The sequence below is a fragment of the Sminthopsis crassicaudata genome, chromosome 2 (assembly GCF_048593235.1).
Source record: "Sminthopsis crassicaudata isolate SCR6 chromosome 2, ASM4859323v1, whole genome shotgun sequence".
Lineage (NCBI taxonomy): Eukaryota > Metazoa > Chordata > Mammalia > Dasyuromorphia > Dasyuridae > Sminthopsis > Sminthopsis crassicaudata.
In genome coordinates, this window is record NC_133618.1 from 376,450,484 (window position 1) to 376,474,974 (window position 24,491).

General features: G+C 33.9%; 1 protein-coding gene across 7 annotated transcripts in view; it reads right to left on the minus strand.

Annotated features, from left to right (window-relative positions):
* Nucleotides 1-3,709: 3,709 nt before the first annotated feature.
* The window catches only part of EML1 (EMAP like 1), a 268,952-nt gene continuing 248,170 nt past the window's right edge, over nucleotides 3,710-24,491 (minus strand). For 6 of the 7 annotated variants that reach the window (XM_074291318.1, XM_074291317.1, XM_074291315.1 and 3 more), the window contains 6 exons: nucleotides 20,369-20,457; nucleotides 14,820-14,917; nucleotides 14,620-14,707; nucleotides 11,395-11,490; nucleotides 6,796-6,926; nucleotides 3,710-5,509 (listed from right to left, as the gene is read on the minus strand). In XM_074291318.1, the coding sequence (XP_074147419.1) occupies nucleotides 5,384-5,509; nucleotides 6,796-6,926; nucleotides 11,395-11,490; nucleotides 14,620-14,707; nucleotides 14,820-14,917; nucleotides 20,369-20,457 (628 nt within the window). In that variant the 3' untranslated portion in view covers nucleotides 3,710-5,383. Of the gene's footprint in view, nucleotides 5,510-6,795; nucleotides 6,927-11,394; nucleotides 11,491-13,206; nucleotides 13,308-14,619; nucleotides 14,708-14,819; nucleotides 14,918-20,368; nucleotides 20,458-24,491 lie in introns of those variants that run through there. The other variant, XR_012486612.1, reaches the window with a different exon arrangement.

Consider the following 24,491-nt stretch of genomic DNA (forward strand, 5'->3'; position numbering starts at 1 on the left):
ACCCCAAACCTGCCACTAGACCTCACTTAATCCTAATTTTATTTAGGTATCCCTTATCTAGACCTCATCATTTGGTTATATCTCATCAGCTGAGGCACTCAAAATCCCCTCTGCTCTCCCTGGGGTCCTCAGGCTTCTGGGAAGGTGGAGAAAATGAATCACACCTTCAAGCGAGTCTGTACTTAACTGTGCTTAGAGACTGGAGAGGATTGGGTGAAGAATCTTCCATTAGGGCTTCTTGGAGTTTGCATTGCACCTTGGGAGAACATTAAGCTGAGCCTCTTTGAACTTCTGTATGGGAGACCCTTCCTAACCACTGACATTCTTGTAGACCCAGAACAGCATCTGGTCACTCAGTTTGCCACACAGCTTGGGGCAGTCCAGAAGGCCCTTTCTGAATATGCAAATGAGCATGTCCCCAAACCTACTGAGGTTTCAATTCATATCAATCAATTAATAGAATTGATTTGGCAGTACACATCTCTTGAAGAGACACTGCAAATGTACATTGGACTGAAGACATAATGAAATGGAAACTGAGTATGAGGTCATACTCAGACTGTCTCCCTTGTAAATCCAGGGGACGTGGGTACTTGAAATCTTGGAAGCCTGAAGGTGCTGACCCTGTAGGTGTAAAGTGGAAAGGACCATAGACGGTCATTCTGACTACTCCAATGTCAGTCACACTGGAAGAGTTCTCCAGCTGGACTCATATTTCTAGGATTAAAAATGCTGCTTCCGTTACTTCTCCTTCAGATATTTCAGAATATTCTTGTGCATCCATAGAAGACCTGAAGACATTTTTGCCAATTTTCAGAGTGTGAGGTGAAATCTCAGGATAGTTTGTATTATGAGCTTTAATATTAAGGTCATGTTTCCATTTAGAATGTATCATGGAATATGGTATAAGGTGTTCATCTAAGCCTCATTTTTTTCCAGTGTGCTTTCTAGTCCTTTTAGAAGTTTTTTTTTTAAATTTATTATCAAAGAGTTTTTCCCTAAATAATAATGTAAAGTCTGGAAGTGCTATTCATACTTCAACCCCACTTCTTTTTGTCATTTCCCTCAAGATTTAATTTTTCCAAATGAATGTTATCATTTCATCAAGTTCTATAAAGTATTCCCTTGGCAATTTGATTGGTACAGCATTAAAAGTGTAAATTAATTTTGATGGTATTGTATTTTTATTAAATTGACATGATCTAGTCATGATCACTGAATATCTTCTTCAGGTATTTAAAATCATCAAAACTAATAAAAATATTTAAAACGACTGATATTATACATGCATATGTATGTATGTATTTATAGGCTTATATGGGGCACCCTTGATGAAGATTTCAGAAGGAAATGGATAGGTTTTTAAAAATTCTATTCTACCATAGTACAATCTTATAATCAAGTTTGACAACAAAGAATAAAAAATATAAATTCTCAATGTTAATTTTTTATTGATGTAAAAATAAAACAACATTGAGGTTCACTGGGAGATGTAACAAAAGAAATAATTTTCATTAGATGATCATTAGATCATTAATATCAAGCAAAGAATACATAAAAAAGGGAGAGTATATCCACTAAAGATATGTCACCATAATGGAATATGCCCCACAGAGTCCAATTAGAAGAATTATTCCCTATAGATGGTAAGGTCATATAGAGAGATATACCTATTTATGAATGGCATCACGATCATTGCACCAAACACTGATACACTGCAGAACCTCCTAAATAAGAGGAATCATTACTCAAAAGTTTTGTTTAATTACCCAAACAGGAAAATACAAGTAGATTGAAGAATAGCTATTATCAATGATATTATGATACCCAGTTGTTCAGGTGATTCATAGAATTGATTTAGCAGTACACATCTCTTGAAGAGACACTGCAAATGTACATTGGACTGAAGACATGATGAAATGGAAACTGGATCAACTTTGAGAACTTGTGCAGCCATTTGAAGTACTCCAAGTTTCTCCCTAGAACAAAGGCTTATTTTTAAAATATCAATATTTTCCCATTGATACTATGTGGTTCCAAGTCAGTAGGCAGAGTTTATAACGTTGGTGGTTGCTCAAAGAGCAATGGAGCAGCCCATGGTAGTGATGTGTAGTCTAAAATGTATAACTAAAGAGGAGTTGCGACCTTTGTATGTGGACTAGAAAAAGAGCTGGATCCACCCCATAGGAAGAGTGAGGAGATACCGTGAACAAAGTGCTCTATTCCTATTCTTATACTGTCAAGACATCCAGAAAGAGCATTTAAGCAAATTCATTGGAACTCTAATGGAGATTCTATGAGAAGATTTTCAAGAGATGCAAAAGTGAGAAAGGATGGATGGTGATCTGCACTTATTGAAGGAAGCAGCCATATCAATGAGATCACAAATATGTTAATTTTTGTTTGGAGGAAATTTTCTTCTGGATTATTTACATTACATTCATTTTTTTAACTTTATTTTTTTCTCCCTCCCTCTTTCTTTTTTACCTAGTTGAATGAAATCCTTTCTCCCTGCCTTTCCTCCAATTTCTTTAAGTATCATCTTTTTTCTTTTCCCAATACATTTTTTTTTTACTTTGCTCTTTTCATCATTTCTGTTTGTCAATTTTGAATGTCATTTTCTTATTTATGGATTATATATTCTTTGTCCCTTGTGGAGATAAAGCTTCTAGAATGCCAGTTTTGAGCTCTCTTCTGGTTTACTCTTAGAAATATCAATTCATGAAGGAAATAATATTGGATGGAAGCAGTATTGTTAAATCACATTCCATTCCCCCATCATTTCATCTTGTGATTTTTTTTGGTTAGTTTCATTTATTTCTTGATTTGGTTGCTTTACTATGTGACTTGAAAGAAAATTTAGCCTTATTTTTATACTACTATCAGTACATCTTCAGTATCTCTTCCCCTTCTATCCCACCCTCTCCTTCATGTTTTGCCTTTGTTTCTTTTGCTCCCCCTCCATGATGGTAAAACTATTCATTTCTAAAAGTGTTCTTTTTCCCCTCATTTTTTTGGGGAAAATTTTTTATAGTTTTGCTTCTTTTTGGAACTTATGTAACTTTATTAGCAGGATTTTGTCAAAATAAGTTCCCTCTAATCTCTTACTCCTCCAACTTTGCAGTATTTTCCTATGAAATATTTATTGCTTCTGCCCCTCTTCTCTATTTTTGCCACACCACCAATCTCAGTTCAGGCCTTCATTGCCTGGACTTTTGTTTGGTCTATTACAATAGCCTACCCCCCCATGAGACTTCCCATATCTATTTTCTTGCCTCTTTACTTCATGCTTCTTCCTGACATCAGATTACTCTATTTTACCTATGCTTCAATCTTTCTTGTTTGTCTAGTGAACATATTCAAATTCCATAATTTATATAGTTAAAGATACTTCACAATTTAACATGAAATCCTATAAAAGTATTCAAAATATCCTGAAGCACAGCACATGGTCCATGTGAATGGAAGATTTCCAACAATCTGTGTATGAAAAATGACATTATGAAGGTGTTGGATAACTTCATAATTTAAGTAAATGGAATTTATGTGCTACCATTTGAGAATTAAAAAACTTAAGTAGTGACTAGGAAAGGCTTGGATAAGATTAGTTTCCTTTAAATCATATAGTTTATAAGAAATCACTTGTAGTTTTCTGGATTATATATTGATAAAAACAGACAAAGAGTAAAGATACGAACAAACCAATTCCTTTTTGATGCATTATGTTTATTGGTGACCTGCACTTTGAATGTAGCAGGCTGGAGATGTAATAATAAAAAATGCTTCCAAATGTATTTATATTCTTGTATTTCATCAACCACTCTAAAAAACCAGTGCTGGAGAGATCAAAGAATTCAACACATTTACTTGTCTGGAACAAGCAAAAAATTTAATTATTATCTTATAAGAGTCTGCTAATTACTCCTCTATTTTAAAATCTTAGATACATTCTCCAATGTAAACAATAAATTTCAATCTGTGTCACACAATCAAGATTGATAAGGCCTTCTTGACGATTTATGCCAACTCCATTATTACATCATTGCAAACCACAATCTTATTTCATACTATAAATATCCACCCATGCACAAAAGACAGGGACCAGAAGTTGCACATTAATATTTCATGTAGCCTTTCAAGACTTCCATTTTCCTCTATAGCTTTATGGTACACTTAAAAAGAGATCCTTTTTACTTGATCTACTTGGTCTTAAAATACAAATATACAATATCCATAATCATAAAAAATTATAGCCTAGCCATAGCCATTTATCATGAATTGCTAAGTCCTATGCAAGTACAATACCATTTCATGCTGATTAATACATAGATTATGGTAGTTACATGTCTCAACCATTAATGGGCTTATGGTCAGTTACACAGAACATATGATTTATATGCATGTTAAAAGGTTGGCTTTAGTTTGGTTAGGCAGTACAGTTTATAGGAGTCAGTTAAATACTTGCATACCCTGCTGATATATTTAAATTAATTTGGAATAGAATCTGTTTTTTTAAAAAGGGATACAATCTTCTCATTTCTTCCCCTCCTCTGACCTTAGGAGACTTTAATGCCATACCTTAAAGAATGCAATCAAATGAAACTAAATATAGGCACAGCACAAATAATGTCACCCCAAGGTCAATGTTCACAATTAAGTCCATTACTGTATTATAACAAAACCTCACATAATGTCACAAAACTGCTGCAACATGGCACCTCTGCCCCATTGTGCATTATTTCTATGCAAATTACTTCCTTGTGTAATGTTTTACCTACTGTCCTGTTTATAAGGAACCACTTAATTCTATTCCATGTGGTATGCCTGCATTCAACTGTGTTAGTAACTTGGTAGTTTTTAAGTTGGCTTTTTCTTTTCATACAAGTTAATCAACAACAGCCACAATTCATCAATACCTCAGCATTACTATAAATATCTGAAACAGAAGATCTATGTAGTGTAGATGGTGAATTAATAAAGAACATATACATTTATATAGATATACTATTTTAAAAGGCATTCTGTGACCATTTTTGTAGAATATAGAAAAGTTACTAAGTATTTACCAGTTACTTTTGCTGTTATCACTGTATTGTAAACTGTGGAGTCATTTTTATATTAACTTTGTACAGTTTTATATATCATACAAACAAAAGGAAGAAATAGAAATTGTTTTCCCCAAAGTGACACATATCAAATCACTAAGCTAAGGTAACTGGCAGAGGGCAAATTTTTCCTGAGGTTTGTAAGAATTTTTAAAAACAAAACAAAACAAAAAAAAATCACAGTGACCAAGCTCAACTGCACATAGGGATCTTCAATATGCAGCCTACACAGGACGTCTTTACATGATTTTCAATGTGTATTAGTACTCAAGTCCATGCTAAATGACTCGCCACTGCATAATACTTGTATCTTTTCCACCTGTAGAGATGAGATGGCTGTCTTCATATAGAAAATCTACATTAGTTACGTGACTACTGTGTCCACCATATACATGGCTGGGAGCCTACAAAGCAAAATGAAAGTGAAATATTATTTGTAAAACATTTATAATTGGCAATGCTTCAATTCAATCCAAACATGTATTAAGCAGTAAGTGTGCCTTCTTTTGTTCATAGGAAACTATCACTAGAAAAGTAATATTCTCAGCACAATGATACTGATTATAACATAAAGATGAGATCATAAATTTGGAGTAGGAAGGCATCTCAGCTACCATCTAATCTGATGTTATTATTTTACAGAGGAAAGTGAGACCTACAGAAATCGTGCCAAGATCTCAGTCAATAAACATTTATTAAGTATCTTTTATGTGACAGGGACCAAGGAAACAAAGGAAAAAGTCAGGCTTGGCTTAAAAAGCAGAGCCTAATGGAGGAGAAGAACATGAAAACAGTCATATACAAAAAGATATATACATGACAAGTTGGAGCTCATCAGCAGAGCAAAGGCACTTATGTTCAGAGCACTGGTAAAGGCTGCTGCAGAAGATGCCAGAAGAGGCAAGATTCAAACTCAAGTTCTCTGCCTCCAAATCCAGCATTGTGCTATTATGCTATGATGTCCTATGACTCAATTATTGTAGAATGGAAACTCAGAGCTGGGAAAAACCGTAGAAGTCATCTAGTCCTAATCCCATTAAATAAGATAACATTTGTAACTTTCCTCATTTGTAAAACAAAGATAAGACAATTTGTACTCTTTACCTCACAGGGTTATAAACCTTCAACTGTTATATAAGACTATGGCATATCTCCCTCCAATCTGCAAAAAATCCATTTCAATTTAATGTAAAGAAAATTTCTTAAGCATTACTATGTATAAGGTACTAAGCATATAAAGGCTTGAAAATGGAAACAATCTCAAACCAGTTTACATTTTGTAACATACACAATGATTGTTTTTATAAATAATAATGATAGTGATGATAACATTAAGCACAGCCTTTCTTAATTATTCTAGTGATTTGTGTTTTTTGTAGAGGCAAGATGTAAGGGTTATTTTTATAAAGTTGGATATTGTCTGCTTTGGATCATCCTTCAGCTTAGGTAAAATCACTGCCAAATTTTGGCCAGATGGTTGCCGATCAAGACTTAAGACATCTAGAAAGAATTTCTACAGTGAGGGAGAGTTCTAAACACTAACAAGAGACAAATCCCTATGTGCTAAGATATGAGGATGTTAAAAAGGTCCCAAGTCATTAATCTTTGCTAATTGATAAAATTACTGAATTTTCTTTGAAGAGGATTTCTAAGAATGAGATTAATATGGTTTTTAAAAGCAACACCTTACCCTGAATTGTGAACATGGATAAGAGAAGAGATGGACTTTGCCAAAGTCATCACCAGTTGATAAAAGTTTTTTCTTGTGAGACCTACAAACAGCATTGATGTCTGTTCCATCTGAGCCTTCTGGCCACACTCCTGAAATAGAGCAGACTTTTTACATATTTTATATACTTACTTTTTTGTCACTAAAACTAATATTTCTTTTTTTAAATTAATTTTATAATTATAAATTTTTTGACAGTACATATGCATGAGTAATTTTTTTTTTTTTTACAACATTATCCCTTGTATTCATTTTTTCCAAATTTTCCCCTCCCTCTCTCTACTCCTTCCCCTAGATGACAGGCAATCCCATACATATTAAATGTGTTACAGTATAACCTAGATACAATATATGACTGTAAATCCAATTTTCTTGTTGCACGTTAAGAATTGGATTCCGAAGGTATAAGTAACCTGGGTAGAAAGACAGTAGTGCAGACAGTTTATATTCAATTCCCAGTGTTCCTTCTCTGGGTGTAGCTGTTTCTGTCCATCATTGATCAATTGGAAGTGAGTGATATTTCTTTAATACAACCAAAATATACAGTTATACAGTCTTGGATCTGGGACTTCAGAAGGCAAACACCATCCTAGCCTCTCTTATTTTCATCTTTCCATATTAGCCTATTTTCACCAAATCACGTTTCTTAACATCAAACAAGAAATAAAAGTTACTTGGAAGCATAGGAATCAGGGATAATAGCATACTCTCTCTCCTGTGAGAACTTAGGGTTCACATTTGCCACATAGGATAAAAAAGTGTTTCATATTTGATAGTTTTCCCCTAAAGATTTAATCCTAACTGACTTTTAGGTTTTAGGTTCCCCATACTTACTAGTTATAGGTAAATCTTTCCAAGTGGCTCAGACTTTTTAAATCATTTTGGAAAAGCTAGAGGGAAGAGACGATATAGTTCAACCCATTTATTTTACTGATGGAGAAACAGATTCAAGAAGGAACATGATGTATCTGAGATACAACTAGTTGCATATCAGGGTTGTGGAATATGATGGGAAGAGCCCTGGATATAGAGAACTGGAATCCCTAGACTGAATTCCAGTTTTTTTCTGGAAACTTAAATGCTCTGCCTTCAAATCCAGCAGTTTTCTATTCTGCTATGATGTCCTATGACTCAATTATTGTAGAGTAGAAATTCAAGTGCTGGAAGTTCTCTATATCCAGGGCTCTTCCTATGATCTAAAAGCTATCTTCCAAACCAAAATGAATAAAAAATAGTTCTGTGTAACCTCAGGTAATTGTTTCCTTTCCACGGATCCCAGTTTCTTCCTATATAGAATGTAAACTCCTTAAGGAAAGGCAGTATCTTACTTTTGTATTTGTATTTCCAGTAGCTAGCAACAAAGTGTGGCACTTAATAAATTTTTGTTGATTAATTACATAAATTAAGGATAATAATCCCTCATCTGCTTATCTCTTAGGATTCCTAGGCAGATCAAATGAGTAAATGAAAAATTAAAGCATTTAATAATTCCAAAGTGATACATAAATAATTAATATTTTTCCTCTCTAAATAATGTTATACTTGGAAATATATTGCATCATAAAGAACTAAATCTGAGTAACTGAAAAAATACATTCACATTGTGCTTTTACAATGTACATTGGACTCTCAAAGCGCCCTTATATGATAGACAAAGACTTTCATCTCTAATTTGCAAAGATTTCTATTCAACTCAGTATTACTGATATTTATTAAGCTTCTACTATGTGCAAATGGTAGAAGACACAAAAAAGAAAAGTCACTCCACTTATACATTCTGTAACTTGAGCAGAGATAAGCAAATAAAGACACTTTGAGAAGGGGAAGAGCACTGCTCTCTGGATTTTTGAGGAGACAGCACCTAAACACTTAAACAAAGCCTTGACAGAAAGCAGGGGTTCTAAGAAGACAAAATGGAAAGACAGAGGGATAACAAACAGACCAAGTTAGATAAAAAAGTGAATCTGAAGGGAGATCACATAGAAGACTTTATAAAAGGTAAGATGGATCCAATTTGAGGAAGGCTTTAAATACTTTGAAATTTATTAAAAAGGAAATAGAAAGCCACCTAAAATTTTTGAGCAGTAGAGTGATATAATCAAATTTGTGCTTTAGGAAGATTAATTAGGTAGCTTTGTGGAAGGTGGGATGGAGAAGGAAAGAATGGAAAAAATCCTAAGGCTATTATAATAGTTTGGGTAACATAGCCAGAATTAGATTGCTGGCAATAGGAACAAATAATAAAGGGTAAAGTTGTAACAGTAAAATTAAAAAAAAATTAGAAGCAATGTTTGGGAAAGCTAAAGGAAGGCAATGGTAGAAAAGAACAGGGACTGGGGAGGGTAAAACCATGATAGATGCACAAATTGAGAGATGCGAGACTAGTAGCATGGAAAATAATTTTTTTGTACTTTGAACTGAAAGAATTGGGGGGAGGAGGTTGGAATTTGAAAGCAGTGATTGTGGGAAGGACAGAAAGTGGGATGTTTTCTCTCTAATAATCAAGAAAGAAGAGGTTGAATTAGAAGAATAATATGTGAAGGTATCTGAGTTGAGAATTACCTGATGATTAACCACTCAAGAGGTCGACTAAACTTATATTTGGCTCTAATTATTTTGCCTCATCCCAAGATAAAACAGGATGACTCGTACTCAGAAATTCCCAGGCATCTGAGCATGGGCTTGGTTCCCAATTTGACTTGGTGTTTTAGACCTGATAGAGGTCCTGATAGTCCGTAGATTGATATCTAGGTCCTTGATGATTACTGAAGGCTGTGACATTGTGCTTTGTTTCGTTTTTTTACACAGGTAGTGAAATAGTGCAGAATAGATATTGTTGTCAGACATGGTAGAAGGCTCTTGAGTGAAGAGGTCTCCAAATCCATTCCATCACACTTCTGAGTCAAGATATGATGAAAGAATTAAAGACTGGGGCAAGAACCAAGTTATCCGTTGTGATTGGTATTCCTGGGCTGAGGTACTCTTGTTTTCAAAGATGGACTGATGACAAAAGGCATACTCCTTACATATGACAGTAGGTTTAGGGGTGAGGAGGCCTCCTAATTTAGTTCTTACAGGGACAGCCCTGGGGCAAAAGTAAAGTAATGGCTGCTTTTGACAGATTAATAACAAGCTCCACTGAGAGATGCATATCGATATGACATGGTGTGGGTTAGAACCTACAGAACTTGAAGAAATGAAATATAAAGAAGTGAAATATTATGCCATGTCAAGAATCTAAATCTAAAGTAGTTAAGTAATCTACAGAGACAATGATATAAGATCACTTAATGTGAGCAGAACCAGGAGATCACTGTACACGACAACAGCAAGATTATATGATGATCAATTCTTTTTTTTTTTTTTTTTTGCTGTTATTTAATCATTATTTATTTATTTATCTATCTATTTATTTATTTATTTATTTATTTTTATTCTTTTTTTTTTTTTTTTTTAATTCATTTTTCCAAATTATCCCCTCCCTCCCTCCACTCCCTCCCCCCGATGGCAGGTAATCCCATACATTTTACATGTGTTACAATATAACCTAGATACAATATATGTGTGTAAATACCATTTTCTTGTTGCACATTAATTATTAGCTTCTGAAGGTATAAGTAACCTGGGTAGATAGACAGTAGTGCTAACAATTTACATTCGCTTCCCAGTGTTCCTTCTCTGGGTGTAGTTATTTCTGTCCATCATTGATCAACTGGAAGTGAGTTGGATCTTCTTTATGTTGAAGATTTCCACTTCCATATGATGATCAATTCTGATGAATGTGGCTCTTCTCAACAATGAGATGATTCAGGCCAGTTCCAATGATCTTGTGATGATGAGAACCATCTACATTCAGATAGAAGGTTGTGGGAACTGAGTGTGGTTCACAACATAACATTTTTACTTTTTTTGTTGTTGTTTGCTTGAATTTTATTTTCTTTTTCATTTTTTTTCCCTTTTTGATCTGATTTTTCTTGTGTAGCAAAGGAACTGTATGCCTATATTGGACATATTTTTACTATGTTTAACATATATTGGATTACTTGCTATCTAGCAGAGAGTATGGGGGGAAGAGAAGGAAAAAATTGGAACACAAGATTTTCCAAATGTCAATGTTGAAAAATTATCCTTGCATATGGTTTGAAAATAAAAAGCTTCAATTAAAAAAAGGAAAAAATAAATAAAACCTAAAAAACAAAAATCACTTAATGTGTTGATCTGATTTGGATCTAAGAAATTTCAATCATTTCTCAGATTCTTTATGGGAAGAAGACTGAAGAAATTCCTAGTGAGAGACATGAAGGTACATGCACTGGAATTCTCTAGGACCCCAAAGTGGCAAAGTCTGACTTTAATTATTAATTGGGCTAGCAAGGTCTATATAGTGCAAGGTAATTTAGGCAAGCAATTAGTTCAGATTGGCTTGGACATCAGGAAAGAGAGAGTGGAGGGAAGAAAGATGAGAACTCAGAGAAAGTCCGATTAAAAAAAGTTGTTGGAAAATAAACAAACATTCTGAGATTTGGTCTTTTTGTTTAATAAAGTTTACAAGAAACTTACCGAAAACATGGAATCCTAAAGTACAGGTATATGTAACCCATTCTATATCTCTGGTTGTTTCCACACTTACAACTTGCTTACATACAGAAGGAACCCCTAAAAAAGGAAAAAAAATGAACTGATGGGCTAAGCTATAAACAGAAGTGATGAATTGAAACACTAAAAGGGATTAGCTTCATCCCGTCCTTCATGATTTCAGGTGTGAATTTCTAACTGTTCTCCTCAGAAAGAAGCTTCCTTGGCCTATCAGTTCCATGTGATACCAATACTGACTATTATAAATAGTCATTTATTCCTAAGATTCTAACCTGAATTCTTAAGACCTAACCTGAATCATTCATCATTAAGTGTAAGACTATTTCTTGCTTGGTTCTTACCTTCCTTTTTGGGCCCCTCTCTTATCTTCGGGTCTCCTCATTCCTACACCACTTAAAGGACACAGTTTTCTTACTGTCCTCTCGCTGTTCATGGCATTCCTCTCCTAATTGTGTTTCTCTTCTCTTACAATAGTGTAGTGTCCTGAAAAGAATACTGGACTTGGAATCAGAAGACCTGGTTTCAAATCCTGTTTCTAATAGTTATTCTAATCATGTGATCCTGAATAAGTCACTCAATTTCAGAGCTTCAGTTTTCTTATCTAGAAAAAAGAAAACAATATCTGCTTCGCTCACTAGATAGAGTACTGTGGAGAATATTATATAAATGCAAACTGTTTTTAGGAATCTTCTCAATATTTTCATTCTAAATATACTTAGAAAACTAGACCACTAACAATTCACATTAAGATAAGAATGACTGTTAGACACTTCTCATAATTCTCTCAGTCTTGCTTACTCACGTGAATTTCTCATTGGTTGAATTTTAATCAGTGCTGGGGAGGCATTTGATGGATAAAGACTTTCTCTTAGGTAACACAAATTATTTCTTCTTTATATAGCACATCAAAATTTGCCAAGTGCTTTCCTATAACAAACTCTGTGAGGGAAACAGTGTAGGTATTACTTTCTCCATTTTATAGATGAAGAAACTGAGGCTCAGACATGAGGTTATTTGGCTAAGATAACAGAGTTTATAGGTATTAGAAATGGGATTTAAAACAAACTTTCTTGACTCTAGGCCCAGTACTCCTTCTACTATATCACACTGCCATTGAAGCAGGAGGAGAGAAGAAAATCGTGTTTTTCACACACTATATAATTTCTCTGCTGGAGTTACACTTTGTTCCTGCTCTATGTCATTCCTTCCTACCAGCTTTCTACTTGGAACTTAAGGTCAAGACTGCTAATTTTCATTTCCTAGGTGGTCTGTTTGAATCCAAGTGGGAATCTTGCTCTTTCCTGGCTTTCATTATCTGGGGGCAGGTATCCCTGATAGTCAGAACCTAATGTCCTAGTCCATGAGTCTTAGAACAGGGAGAAATTTGAGTACCTCTAATTTATGTAACGTTAATGGGGCTTAGCAGTAGCTTCCACATCTGTTTAATTTGTCCCTTCTTTCCCTCTAGACAATCTTAGAAATGACTGGCTCAACTGTGCAAAAGTGGTGATCATAGTTATTCATGGGAATCACTCACCATTTGTGTACACTTATCTTATAGGAAAATAAAGATTATGTATAACATCAAATGTGCAATCTATTTACTCTGTTGAAATTTTATTTTATTTAATTTAACATTTAACATTAACCAACATTTCAAGAAGTGTTCAATTTTTTTAGCTGATTGCTTATGTTAACATCACTGTCCACTCACAACTAAAATAAATTAGAGAGAACATTGCAGAAGACTTATAAAAAAGCCCTCAATTTACTCACTCTTAGTTCCATCCCTGCACTGTAGATATTCACCAATCCTTTAATCATCCTTGGGGCACTTCTCTAACTCTAAGGTATTCATATGCCTCACTGTAGTAGTGCTGAGAACCAGGAAAGAAACATTTTTCAAATAAAGGCCCAACAGAGCACAGGTATTGGTCCTAGGATATGCTAATAATATAGGGATGGAGAAAGCAATGGGAGGAATAGTGCTATTGTGATAATAAGATAGTAACACAGAAAAAATAACAGATAGGAGAAAAGTAATCTTATCAATGGGTCATAAGAATGTTATATCTTTTTTTAAAGTTATTAGAATGAAAACGCTGTCTGGCCTTCCCATTCCACATGCACTCCCCCCACTTTTGTTGCTCCCTTTTTTTTAAGGTATTACATCTTCTTTGACCTTAATTTTAACCATATTTTACCTTTGTTAACTACTGGAGAGGGAAAAGAATGTAGAGTATGACTAGATATTTGTACTTGCCAATTATGTTGCAAAATAAATTACAAGATTTAAGTAATTAGTTAATAAGTACCAATTCTAGGAGAGGCCTTGTCCTTCATGCTAGGGATACAAATATAAAGAAGGAAGCTGTTCCTATTCTGATCCTTTGACTTCAAATCCAGCTTTCTTTCCATTGTATTGTATTGTATATAAGAGATGCATTTCTCTCCATTACTTCAGCTAGTTCTTGAACACTAAGGCATAGGGTGGTTTATTTTTCTGTATATCTCCCATAGTTTAGGGTATTCTGTAGTTCCTACTTTTATGATTTCATTGGTATATATAACTACTAGTAAGGAAATTCCTTCACAAAAGCAAATCAACGACTGTTTTGCAATTAACAATCAATCTTAGAAGTTTGCCTGGAGCACTAGAAGTTACATGACTTGCTCAGGGTCACCCAGAAAAGTACATTTTAGACAGGCCTCCCAAGGCTTTCTGAGTCAAAGGTTGATGCTCTACTATCCTACTCTGCCATAGACAGCTGATGGCAGAAAGGATGAATATTTAATGTCATACCTGAACAGTTTTAGTTTTTTATTGTTTAAATGCAATGCTTTAATTAACTAGTAACAAACCTATCAAACTCATTTAAGAGTTAGAAAAGACCATAAAATAACCTTGGCTTATTAGTGCTAAATCTCTAGAATACAAGAACATAAAATATCACTGATGGAAGGCATTTTTGGAATGAAAGAATCATAAGATGTCAGAACTGGAAAAAACTTGAGAGGTCATCTCGTTCAACCATATGATTTTGCAGATCAGGAAATTGAGATCACTAGAGGGGAGATGATCTGCTTGCTCTATGTTGCATAGCAAAGTAATCTGTTTCTATTTTTGTGACATATCCTGGAGTGAATTACATATATCATCTCTACCCCAAAATAATTTATTTTACTTACAATAAAGAATTTCATAGTCCCCTGAGTTAGACACAAGGTACTGAGAATTAACAGACCAGTCCAAGTGAGTAATAAAGCTGGAATGACCCTAGAAAAAGAAGAGAATTTTGTTATTTTCATTGCCATTATACATTTTTAATTCAAAGTAAAGTATTAAAATAAATCATTCACATTTATTATAAACTAAAAAAGGTACTTACTGAGCATTTGCCAATTCGACTATATTTTCTCCCACTGTCATAAACACCATATATATAGATGCAATTGTCATGTGAACCTATTGCCAAGAAATTTCCATCTATAAAGAAAAGGACAAGGATAAAACCATAAATTTATAAAGGCCACTATTACAGTTTCCTTAGCAGATTTAAACAAAATCACATGAAGACAATTATTTTTCTTGTGGAAAATCACCATATTCTTTCAAAGTATAAATTATTTCTGGGGAACAACTTACCTTTGGCACATTATCCACTTAGTCATTCTTGGTAAAGAGGCACAGGAGATTCAAAGCTTAAAAAACACATTCTTTTATTTTAGTTTCAAATTTTAGTTACTTCTGGTAACTTGTAATGATGTAAAGAAAGCAATGAATTTGGAATCAGAAGATTTGGATTCAAATTATAGCACTGCTACTAACTATTTGTCATCTTAGGCAGTTAGTTTATCTCTCTGAGATTTAGTTTCCCCAACTAAATCTCTGGGGCCTCCGATACTTATTAGCTGTATGATCTTGGGTTCTCTAATATCTCTAAGTCTCAAGTTTCTTTATCTGAAAAATTAAGGGATTGGATTAGATAGCTTTTGAAGTGCCTTCTAATTTTCTAATTTCTAAATCTAATTTTTGCTCCCAATCATAGATTTTTTTTATAGTTATAAGAAAGCTTAGAGAATAAGTAAAACCAACTTATTAGGGATATGAGAAAACTGAGGCTCTGAGAGGATAATTTGCTTCAGAAAATGCAATTAGTTTTTGGCAATGTCTGGTTTAGAAACCAGGCATCCTGACTTCCACACTGGATTATTTCTAGTTCATTCTATTAGATTTAGATCTTCAGAATTTAAATAATTATTAGTCAAATTCCAATGATATTTCAATTAATGGTGTCTTGTTCTAAAAAGTGATTTATACATGGAATTTCATCGTTTATTTGATTATTAGATAATGCTATTTTAGAGTTACCTCCATTATCTTATGGTCAAATGTATAATGGCTACTAAGGAAGACCTTATTATTAACTCGCACTTCTATTACAATTAGAAAGATTTACAAAAGATTTTTCTTCATAGCAATTTTGTTAGAGAGTTCAAGTATCATTACTCCTGTGCTACAGATGAAACAGTTCTAGGACATCAGATTTCTAGGTTCTAGGACAATCAAATCAGATGGATGATTTCTTGAAAGATATAATCTAAGCTCACTCTCTCTCTCTTTTTTTTTCATCATGGTTTTCAGGTAGCCCAATAATTCTTAGATTGTCTCTCCTGGATCTATTTTCAGGTCAGTCATTTTTCTGATGAGGTAATTTACATTCTCTTCTAGGTTTTTTTTTTTTTTTTTTTTTTTTGGTTTTATTTGATTGATTCTTGACATCTTATTGAGTCATTCATTTCCATTTGCCAATTCTAATTTTTAATGAATTATTTTCTACAGCTAGCTTTTTGTTAACATCTTTTTGATTTGGCCAATTGAACTTTTAAATGAGTTGTTTTGTTCATTTGATTTTTTTTTTCCCATTTCACCAATTCTGTTTTTCAAAGAGTTGTTTTCTTTTTCCATTTTGCCAAATCTATTTTTAAGGAGTTTTCTTCAGATAATTTCTGTATTTCCTTTTCCAAACTCTCCTGCAAAGTCTCATTTCCTTTCCACATTTTTCTTCTAACTTTCAAGATCCTTTTTCAATCCTTCCAAGAGAGCCTTCTGAGTTGGAGACCAACTCATATAAACCCTTTGAGGCTTCAATTGGATAAGTTTTGTCTTTAGTATCCTCAGGGTTTGAGGTTTGTTCTTCCTTGTCACCATAATAGCTATGTATGGTCGGACCTCTTTTTGTTTTTTGGGGGTTTTTTTTGCTCATTTTTAAAGATTGAGGTCTGCTCTTAGGGCAAAGGATATATTGTCCCAAGCTTCATCTATAGGTGACAGTTACTTTATGTTAACCTGGGGCTGGCATTGTTGGCTTCCTTTCCTGTGCTGAGTGGGTGTGGCCAAGGCCCAAGTATGCTGGGGTTCAGGGGCTCACAATATGCCTTCTGTAGTTGTGTTGGAAGTCTTGTAGCTGGTATTTCAATCCACTGGCTTCTGAATCAGGACAGAGTAGCCAACACTGCTGTATTTTGGCTAAGAGCCTTCTAGTAGATTCCCCTGGCAAATGGAGGACTCTCCACCCTGAGTCCCTCTACTACATGGATGCTGGGCTGCCTCTCTCCCCACCTGATTGAGACAGACCATTCCTGAAGTTCTTCCAAAATATCTTCTGCTGGAAATTTGTTACACTTTAAATATTTGTGGGTTCTGTCCCTCCAAAACCCATTCAGAGGCTTGATCTGGTATTGGTCTCAGAAAAGCCAGGAAGAGCTCAAAGTATTCTCTGACACCTTGCCTCTGCTCCATGGTTGCTATTTCTACAATATCTCCTGCCTACTTTCTACTCACATGGCCACTACTCTGTTTCAGGGCCTCATCACTTATTATCTGGACTACTGACAGAGCCTCCAAATTAATGTCCCTGCTTAAATTCTTTTTTTCTACTCTAATGCAACTTCCATACAGCTGTCAAAGTGATTTTCTACAACCATGTCACTTACCTACTCAAACTCCAGTGGTTCTCTGTTATCTCTAGGATCAAATATGAATTATTTTGCTTGGCATTTAAAGCCTTTATTGATTTGCTTTACTATACTATACATTACTTCATTTCTCATAACCTGACAGCCAAAGCAAACTGGCCAGTTTACTGTTCTTCACACTTTAATTTCTCTCAGACCCACTCTATTACCTTTGTACTGGCTGTTGCCATATCTATTATATATACACTTTTTCCTATTGTCCCTTTAGAATCCTTAGCTCCCTAAAATCATCAGCTCGATCATCATTTTACATGTAAACTTTTTGAATTCCTTTTTCTTTCCTACCCCACCTTCTCAGTTTCTGTCTCTCCCAAATGATCTTCTATCTATTTTATACTAACCTCTATAAGCAGATGTTTAATTAGCTTCTCAAGGGAGAAGACTTACTTTTTTTTTAATTGCCCAGAGGCTTGTATAGTGCCAGACACATAGTAGGTGTTTAGTAACTATTTGTTGACTGAGAGTAAAGGAATTAAAAAGTGACTGAATAGTGTACATACTGTACCTATAATTTCTCGTTTGCTGAGAGAGAATATTGGTAAACATTTCAGGAGAGACTGTGAAAGGAGATCTGGAATAACATTCTATCTATGTCTCTATCAAAATATTGTAACTATAAGCTTGCAACATTCTTTGGAAAAGGATCTCTGGGGAAAGGTTACTGGGTTTGATGATTTAAAAAAAATTTACAATTAATGATCCACTATCATAAGTAGAAAATAATACAAATATTCTAGTGAAAACAGATTAAATAGAAAAAGCCATGAGGTACTGTAATACAGAAGAAAGGACAATGAGTTTTAAATCAGAAGATTTGGATTCAAATCGGGAGTCTCCTGCTTTATTAACTAGAGTTTATTCTCTCTCATCTTTTGTTTCCCCAATCAGTAAAATGATGGGATTGTCCTTAGTGATCTCTGAGCTTCCTTCCAATTTAGAAGAGGGAATAGCTTCTCAAAGAATCTAAAGATTTAAAATAACTGAGAAAAAAGATAAGGAAATCTAAACTGAGGCTGGAAATGAATTAATGCACCACAATAGAACTATGGTATGAAATGGGCCAATGATAACATTTAAATTAGCTGAACTCTACTCCAATATAATGGAGGAAAGATCAACTAAGTAGCTAGTATTAAATTTATTTAGGTTTAGCAGAGCAAATATAATGTTTGAATCTCTAATTTCTTGAGAGCTCTAAATTTAAAAAAAATCAAATGGGAGTACTATAACCACTAGATTTTCTTTGGAGACTCTTGTGTAAGATTACAAATAAGAAGATCTGAATTCAAATTATGACTGACCTTTTTGAGTTTGTGTCCTTATTTGTAAAATGACAATATTAATACTTGTAAAACACCTCCCCTCCCCAACTATAGTGTTATTGTGAAGACAATACTTTCTGAAGTGCTAGAGAGAGGAGAGTTTTCATTATTGTTTGTTTTGCAAGTCCTTAGCAGAAGAAATAAAATTTCTCTCTAGCCAAAGAGCAGAAAAATTTTCTTTTCTTTTTGTGTGTGAGGCAATTGGGGTTAAGTGATTTGCCCAGGGTCACACAGCTAGTAAATATTAAGTATCTGAGGCCAAATTTGAACTTATGTCCTTCTGATTTCAGGGCGAGTACCCTATTCATTGCACCATCTAGCTCACTCGAGAAATTTCCAATTAGAAAATGACAGTGGGTAAGACATGTGGTTATGTCCAAGGATCACGGGACTTCTCTAACTTGAGTATCACATATTCAAATTTCCCTATGATGTCATTCTCTCCTATGATTCAGAACACAATGGCCCCATGTCTGCTTATCTTAAGCTACTCATGTTCACATCCTCTAGTAAGATGATGTGGTTGAAATGCTGCACTCAATATTGCCAGCATATCTGGAAAACAAAATAGTAGTCACTGGATTGGAAAAGATCAATTTATGTCCCAATCTTAAAATAGGGCAATGCCAAAGGATGATTCAATTACTAAACAAGTACACTTATTGCACATGCCAGCAAGGTTATGCTTAAGATTCTACAAGCTAGGCTTTAGCAATATATCAACCAAGAATCACCAGAAGAGCAGACTGATTTTTGAAGAGGCAAATTATTTAGAAATGAAATTGGCAATATTTGGTGGATTATGGAGAAAGCAAGGGAATTCCAGAAAAAATCTATTTCTGCTTCATTGACTACACTAAAATCTTTGTGTCAATCACAACAAAATGTGATAAGTCTTCAAAGAGATGGGGGTACTAGATCATTTTACTTGTTTCCTGAGGAAACTGCATGAGAGCCAAGAAGCAACAGTTAGGACTGAACATGGAACAACTGACTAGTTTAAGATTGAAAAAAGAGACCAACATGGCAGTATATTGCCACCTAATTTTAATTTATATGCAGAATACATCATGCAAAATGCTAAGCTGGATGAATCAAAAGCTGGAATTATGGTTGTCAGGAGAAATATCAACAGTCTCAGATATGAAGATGATACCACTCCATTGGGAAAAAGTGAAGAATAAAAGAGAGTGTTAAAGCTGGATTGAAGTTTAACATTAAAAAAAAGTAAGATCTTGGCAAGTGGTCTCATCATTTTCTGGCAAACAGCAGAAGAAATGGAAGCAGCATGAGATTTTATATTCTTAGGCTTGATGACCACTGAAGATAGTGACTTCAGCTATGAAATGGAAAGATGCTTGTCCCTTATAAGGAAAACTATAGCAAATCTGTATAATATAGTTGTGAGATTTGGACTATAAGGAAAGCTGAGGAACACAGAAGAGAGTCTATTAGGACCCCATATAAGTGCAAGTACCATTGAAATTTGACTGATATGGTTTTTAAGTTTAAAAGGAAGCAATTCTACATAGATTTCAATAAGTTCAATTTTAACAGTGAGTGAATTCTTTTCCAACCTGGTGAGTACCGCATTACAGACAGCTGTTCATTTCCATCTGTGTGCACTGTAACTAAATCTTTTGTTTCTGTGTCGAACACAAACCACCTGTTAGAAAACAGAAGAAAAATACATTAAATTCTTGCAATAAGAAAGAGTTTAAAGTTGGTTTAGTCACAATAATACTTGTATCCACTATAAAAGGGAAAGATCTCTAAAAATCTATATCAAGCAACCTTTGTATGTACATATTTCCTAACAATAAAAATTACATGGTTACTCCTTTTCATGTTTCTATATTATAACCTAAAATAGGGCTTATCTTCTTGGATTATAAAAATATTTTTTATGTTTAACGTAGGATATGAAGATGAATTTCTATAAGAAAAATACATACAAGGGAATTAAGAATTATCATTGTCTTTCTGATATGAAAAGGATTGGGAAATATGTATCAATTTGGGACACATTAAATATTTTTATAGTAAAATTTTCATACTATTTTCAAACTAATTCAATATATTCAGTTAAAAATATAAAATAGTCATGTAGTTTAAGGATTTTTAAAGTTTGGAAATTATTCAAATTACGTTTGTAGAAAACATTCCCAGTGTGTTAATTACAGAAAAGTGGAATGTCAGAAGTTCAAGAAACTTAAGTGATCATCTAATCAAATTCCCTCTTTTTACAGGTGGAGAAATTGAGTTGAAAACTATAACCCAGAGTAGTTCCCCATCTGTCTCCTTTAATAAAGATTAGACACTCAGGTATGTTTTCTGTTCTTAAGTAGATAGAGCACTAAATTTGAAATCAGAAAACTTTGAATCCAGGTTCAAATTGTTGAACAAGTCACTTCTTGTCTGGGGTATTATTCTACGTCTGAGTAATTACCTTCTGCACCACTCAAAGATGCAAAACATCCCAATAAAAGAAATACTAAACAAAAGTCCCTTTATGAATTGTTCCTTACATGCGTAACTTGTTTTATCATCTGTTGTCAAAGTATGGTCTTAAAGAATTCCTGTAGTTTAGAATTATATTTTACAAAGCATTATGATGTTAATTTGCCTATTAAAATGTCTCTTCTTTTTCCAACTATAAATGTGAAGCTGATTTTTCTTTACATATCAGTAATAGTCTGAATAAAAGCAGATATGAAAACTTAGTTATTTTTATTAAGCTGGATATAAGAGATTTGCAAAAATATGTAAAATGATATTTTTCTTTTCACTACTTTTTTGTTTTTGAAAATGTATTTATTCATATATTAAATTACTTGCTATCTATGAGAAAGGATGAGAGGAAGGGAGGGAGAAAAGATTTGGAACACAAGGTTTTGCAAAGGCGAATGTTGAAAACTGCATATATTTTGAAAATAAAAAGATAAAAAATAATTATTTTTCTAAGAAAGTTATGTCAACATGTAACAGATTTGTTATTTTAATGAATTAATAAGCAAATATGCTTAAATTATTTTCATTTCCAATATGGTAAATACTAATACATATAACCCACATAAGAAAAGCTCTTTGGGCTCCTCAATGCTTTTAAAAGTATGAAATAGTTCTCAATAATTTTTTAAGAAAATAAAGGCATCTTCAGATTAAAAAGTTTGAGAACAATTGTTTTAAAGTCTAGAGATTGGCTCAACTGTCTAATTAGTTAAAAAGTTAAAAGTTAAATCAGACACAAAGTCAAGTTAGGAACAAATTCTCCTCTTTGTTTTGCTTTGAACCTTGTCATAAGCTAATGGACATCTATGAGAGCAATGAATTCTTAGGCTCCAGGAATATTTTCAGTGTTTAATCAAGGCCTTTTTCTCCATTGGGAAAGGACGAAAGTTAGCCATGTGTATGAGTTCAGGAGATCTTGTCCCCGTCTTTTCTCCTTCCTTAGCTGCCTCAATCAGTTGCAATGTTAAAAGAATGCAGAGATAATGGGCAGTATCTTGCTTCTTCAACAATTCATTGTATAGACCTCATGAGAAGCAAGGAAAACTTTACTAGTACATGTCATATATGAGAATTTCACTGTATTAAACAAGAAAGCAATGAGAAGTCATCTTTGGGTCCTGCCCACAATGAACTTTGTTTTCTTAGATCAAAGTGCCCACATTTGTAATTAAGATGGTTGGTCAAATTTGCCTCTGATTGATTTAGATTGTCTTTTATTCTTAGATTGATAATCATGTCATTTGCAGCAGCTTGTTCCTCCCTCTCCTACCCCAATCTATGTCCAACTCTCCTTCAATAATCTCACATGGAAACAAAATATTTGTTTATCCCCTGCCTCCAATTCTTCCTTAGTATGGCTGCTAATTTAGTCAGTCACCAAGTAATTATTATGTCCTTATTAATTGTCAAGCACAGTGTTAAGCCCTAGAGATACAAATAAAGGCCAAAACATGATCCCTAAGCTAAAGGAGTTCACATTATAATGAGGAATATGTTAATAATTATGTTCATATAAGATATATACATGCTACTTGTGCAATGAACAATTCACTTAGGGACTTCCCCCCATAATTTTTTATATTGGAATATCTCGTGTCTATGAGAGGAACTAGAAAGGAATTGTCCAGGGTTAGAAGAGGCCCTAAAGAGGAAGTGACTTAACCAAGAGCTGATTATATCTATCTCTATCTCTATTCATCTATCTGGGAAGATAGAGGTACCTTCAACATCAATTAGAAAGTTCAGGAAATGAGAGGGTTTGTGGTTAAGGTAATAAGTTCTGTTTGGGACGTATTAAATTTGAGAAGCCTATGGAACATATCAAGTCTGAAATGTTTAGAATAGTTTGTAATGCAGAACTAGAACTTGGGAAAGAGATAAAAGTTGGATAGTTAGATTTGGGAATCATCTATGTAGAGCTAATTGAGCAGATGGGAGATTCTGAGACAACCATTAGATAGTATAGAGAGAAAACTGAAGACAGGCCTTTAGTAGCATACCCAGTTATGGCCAGGGTATGGCAAGGATGAAAACCCAGTCAAGGAGACTAAGAAGAAGAAAACTTATGTAGAAGGTAGAATCAGGAGAGAGCAGTGTTAAATAAAACAAAGAGGAGACAGTATCCAAGAAGGAATGGTGATCAACAGTGCCATTTAGAGAAGTGTTTGCTGCCAAATGCAGAAATTAAAAGTAGGAAGCTAAATTTGATTCATTCTTTTTTTTCATTTAAAGAAAAATTCTGCCAATTATTAAAGTAAATAATCTCTAAGGTCCCTGCCCAGCTCTAAATCCTATGAGCTATTATTTTTTGACACTGTTTATTTATAACAACCATTTAACCTTAAACAAACTCTCTAACTTTCAGTATTTTAAAAACCTGAACAGAAAGAGTAAAGCTGATTCTAGCAACCCATTTAAAATACTAATATATTGACTTCTGTTATATCCTTAAACCAACACAGAGGCTAGGAACCAAAGGAAGGGATGCTTTCTCTTTCTTGTTTAACTTTTTATGTATGCTTCTCTTGATTCTTATGTTTGAAAATTAAATTTTCTATTCAGCTCTCATTGATTTCCCCCTCTCCCCTGAATATTATACTCAGTTTTGCTGAGTAGATGCTCCTTTATTTTGCTACTGATCCAATTTGAAAGAGAAGGTCTAGGTTTAAGGGAATTTATTTAAGTTTTCTGTATTCAATTCTAAGCCCCATTTTCCTTCTTTGTCTTCATTATATACTAGTATATATAGACCACTGATTATTGAAAAATGTTAATCAGGCAAGATTAGCCTTAGTTAGTTAGCTACTGGAAAGTACACTCAAAGTCTAATCATAGGCATGTGATAAATAGTCGAACAAAACATTGTGTTGAGCTTATCAGATTCCATTTTCGAGACAATGCTCTTTATGTTTGGTCAATTGGTCAATATTTCTTCAACATTTTTTGATTTTCATAAAATCAAATCCAAAATTTTCTATTCTGGCAGAAAAAATAAACACAAAACATATCTGGTTTGTAAGAAAGTAACAAAAAAAAAGTTAATTATGAATGCTGAACTTTGCTTGTGAGTTTGTACTTAGTTCCTGGTAAAGCTAACAGACTCTCAAAAAATGCAGTCCAGTATGCAACTGGACTATGTCTCTGGGAGAAATATGATTTTCAGTGAGCTACTGAAACACAAAGAAAAGC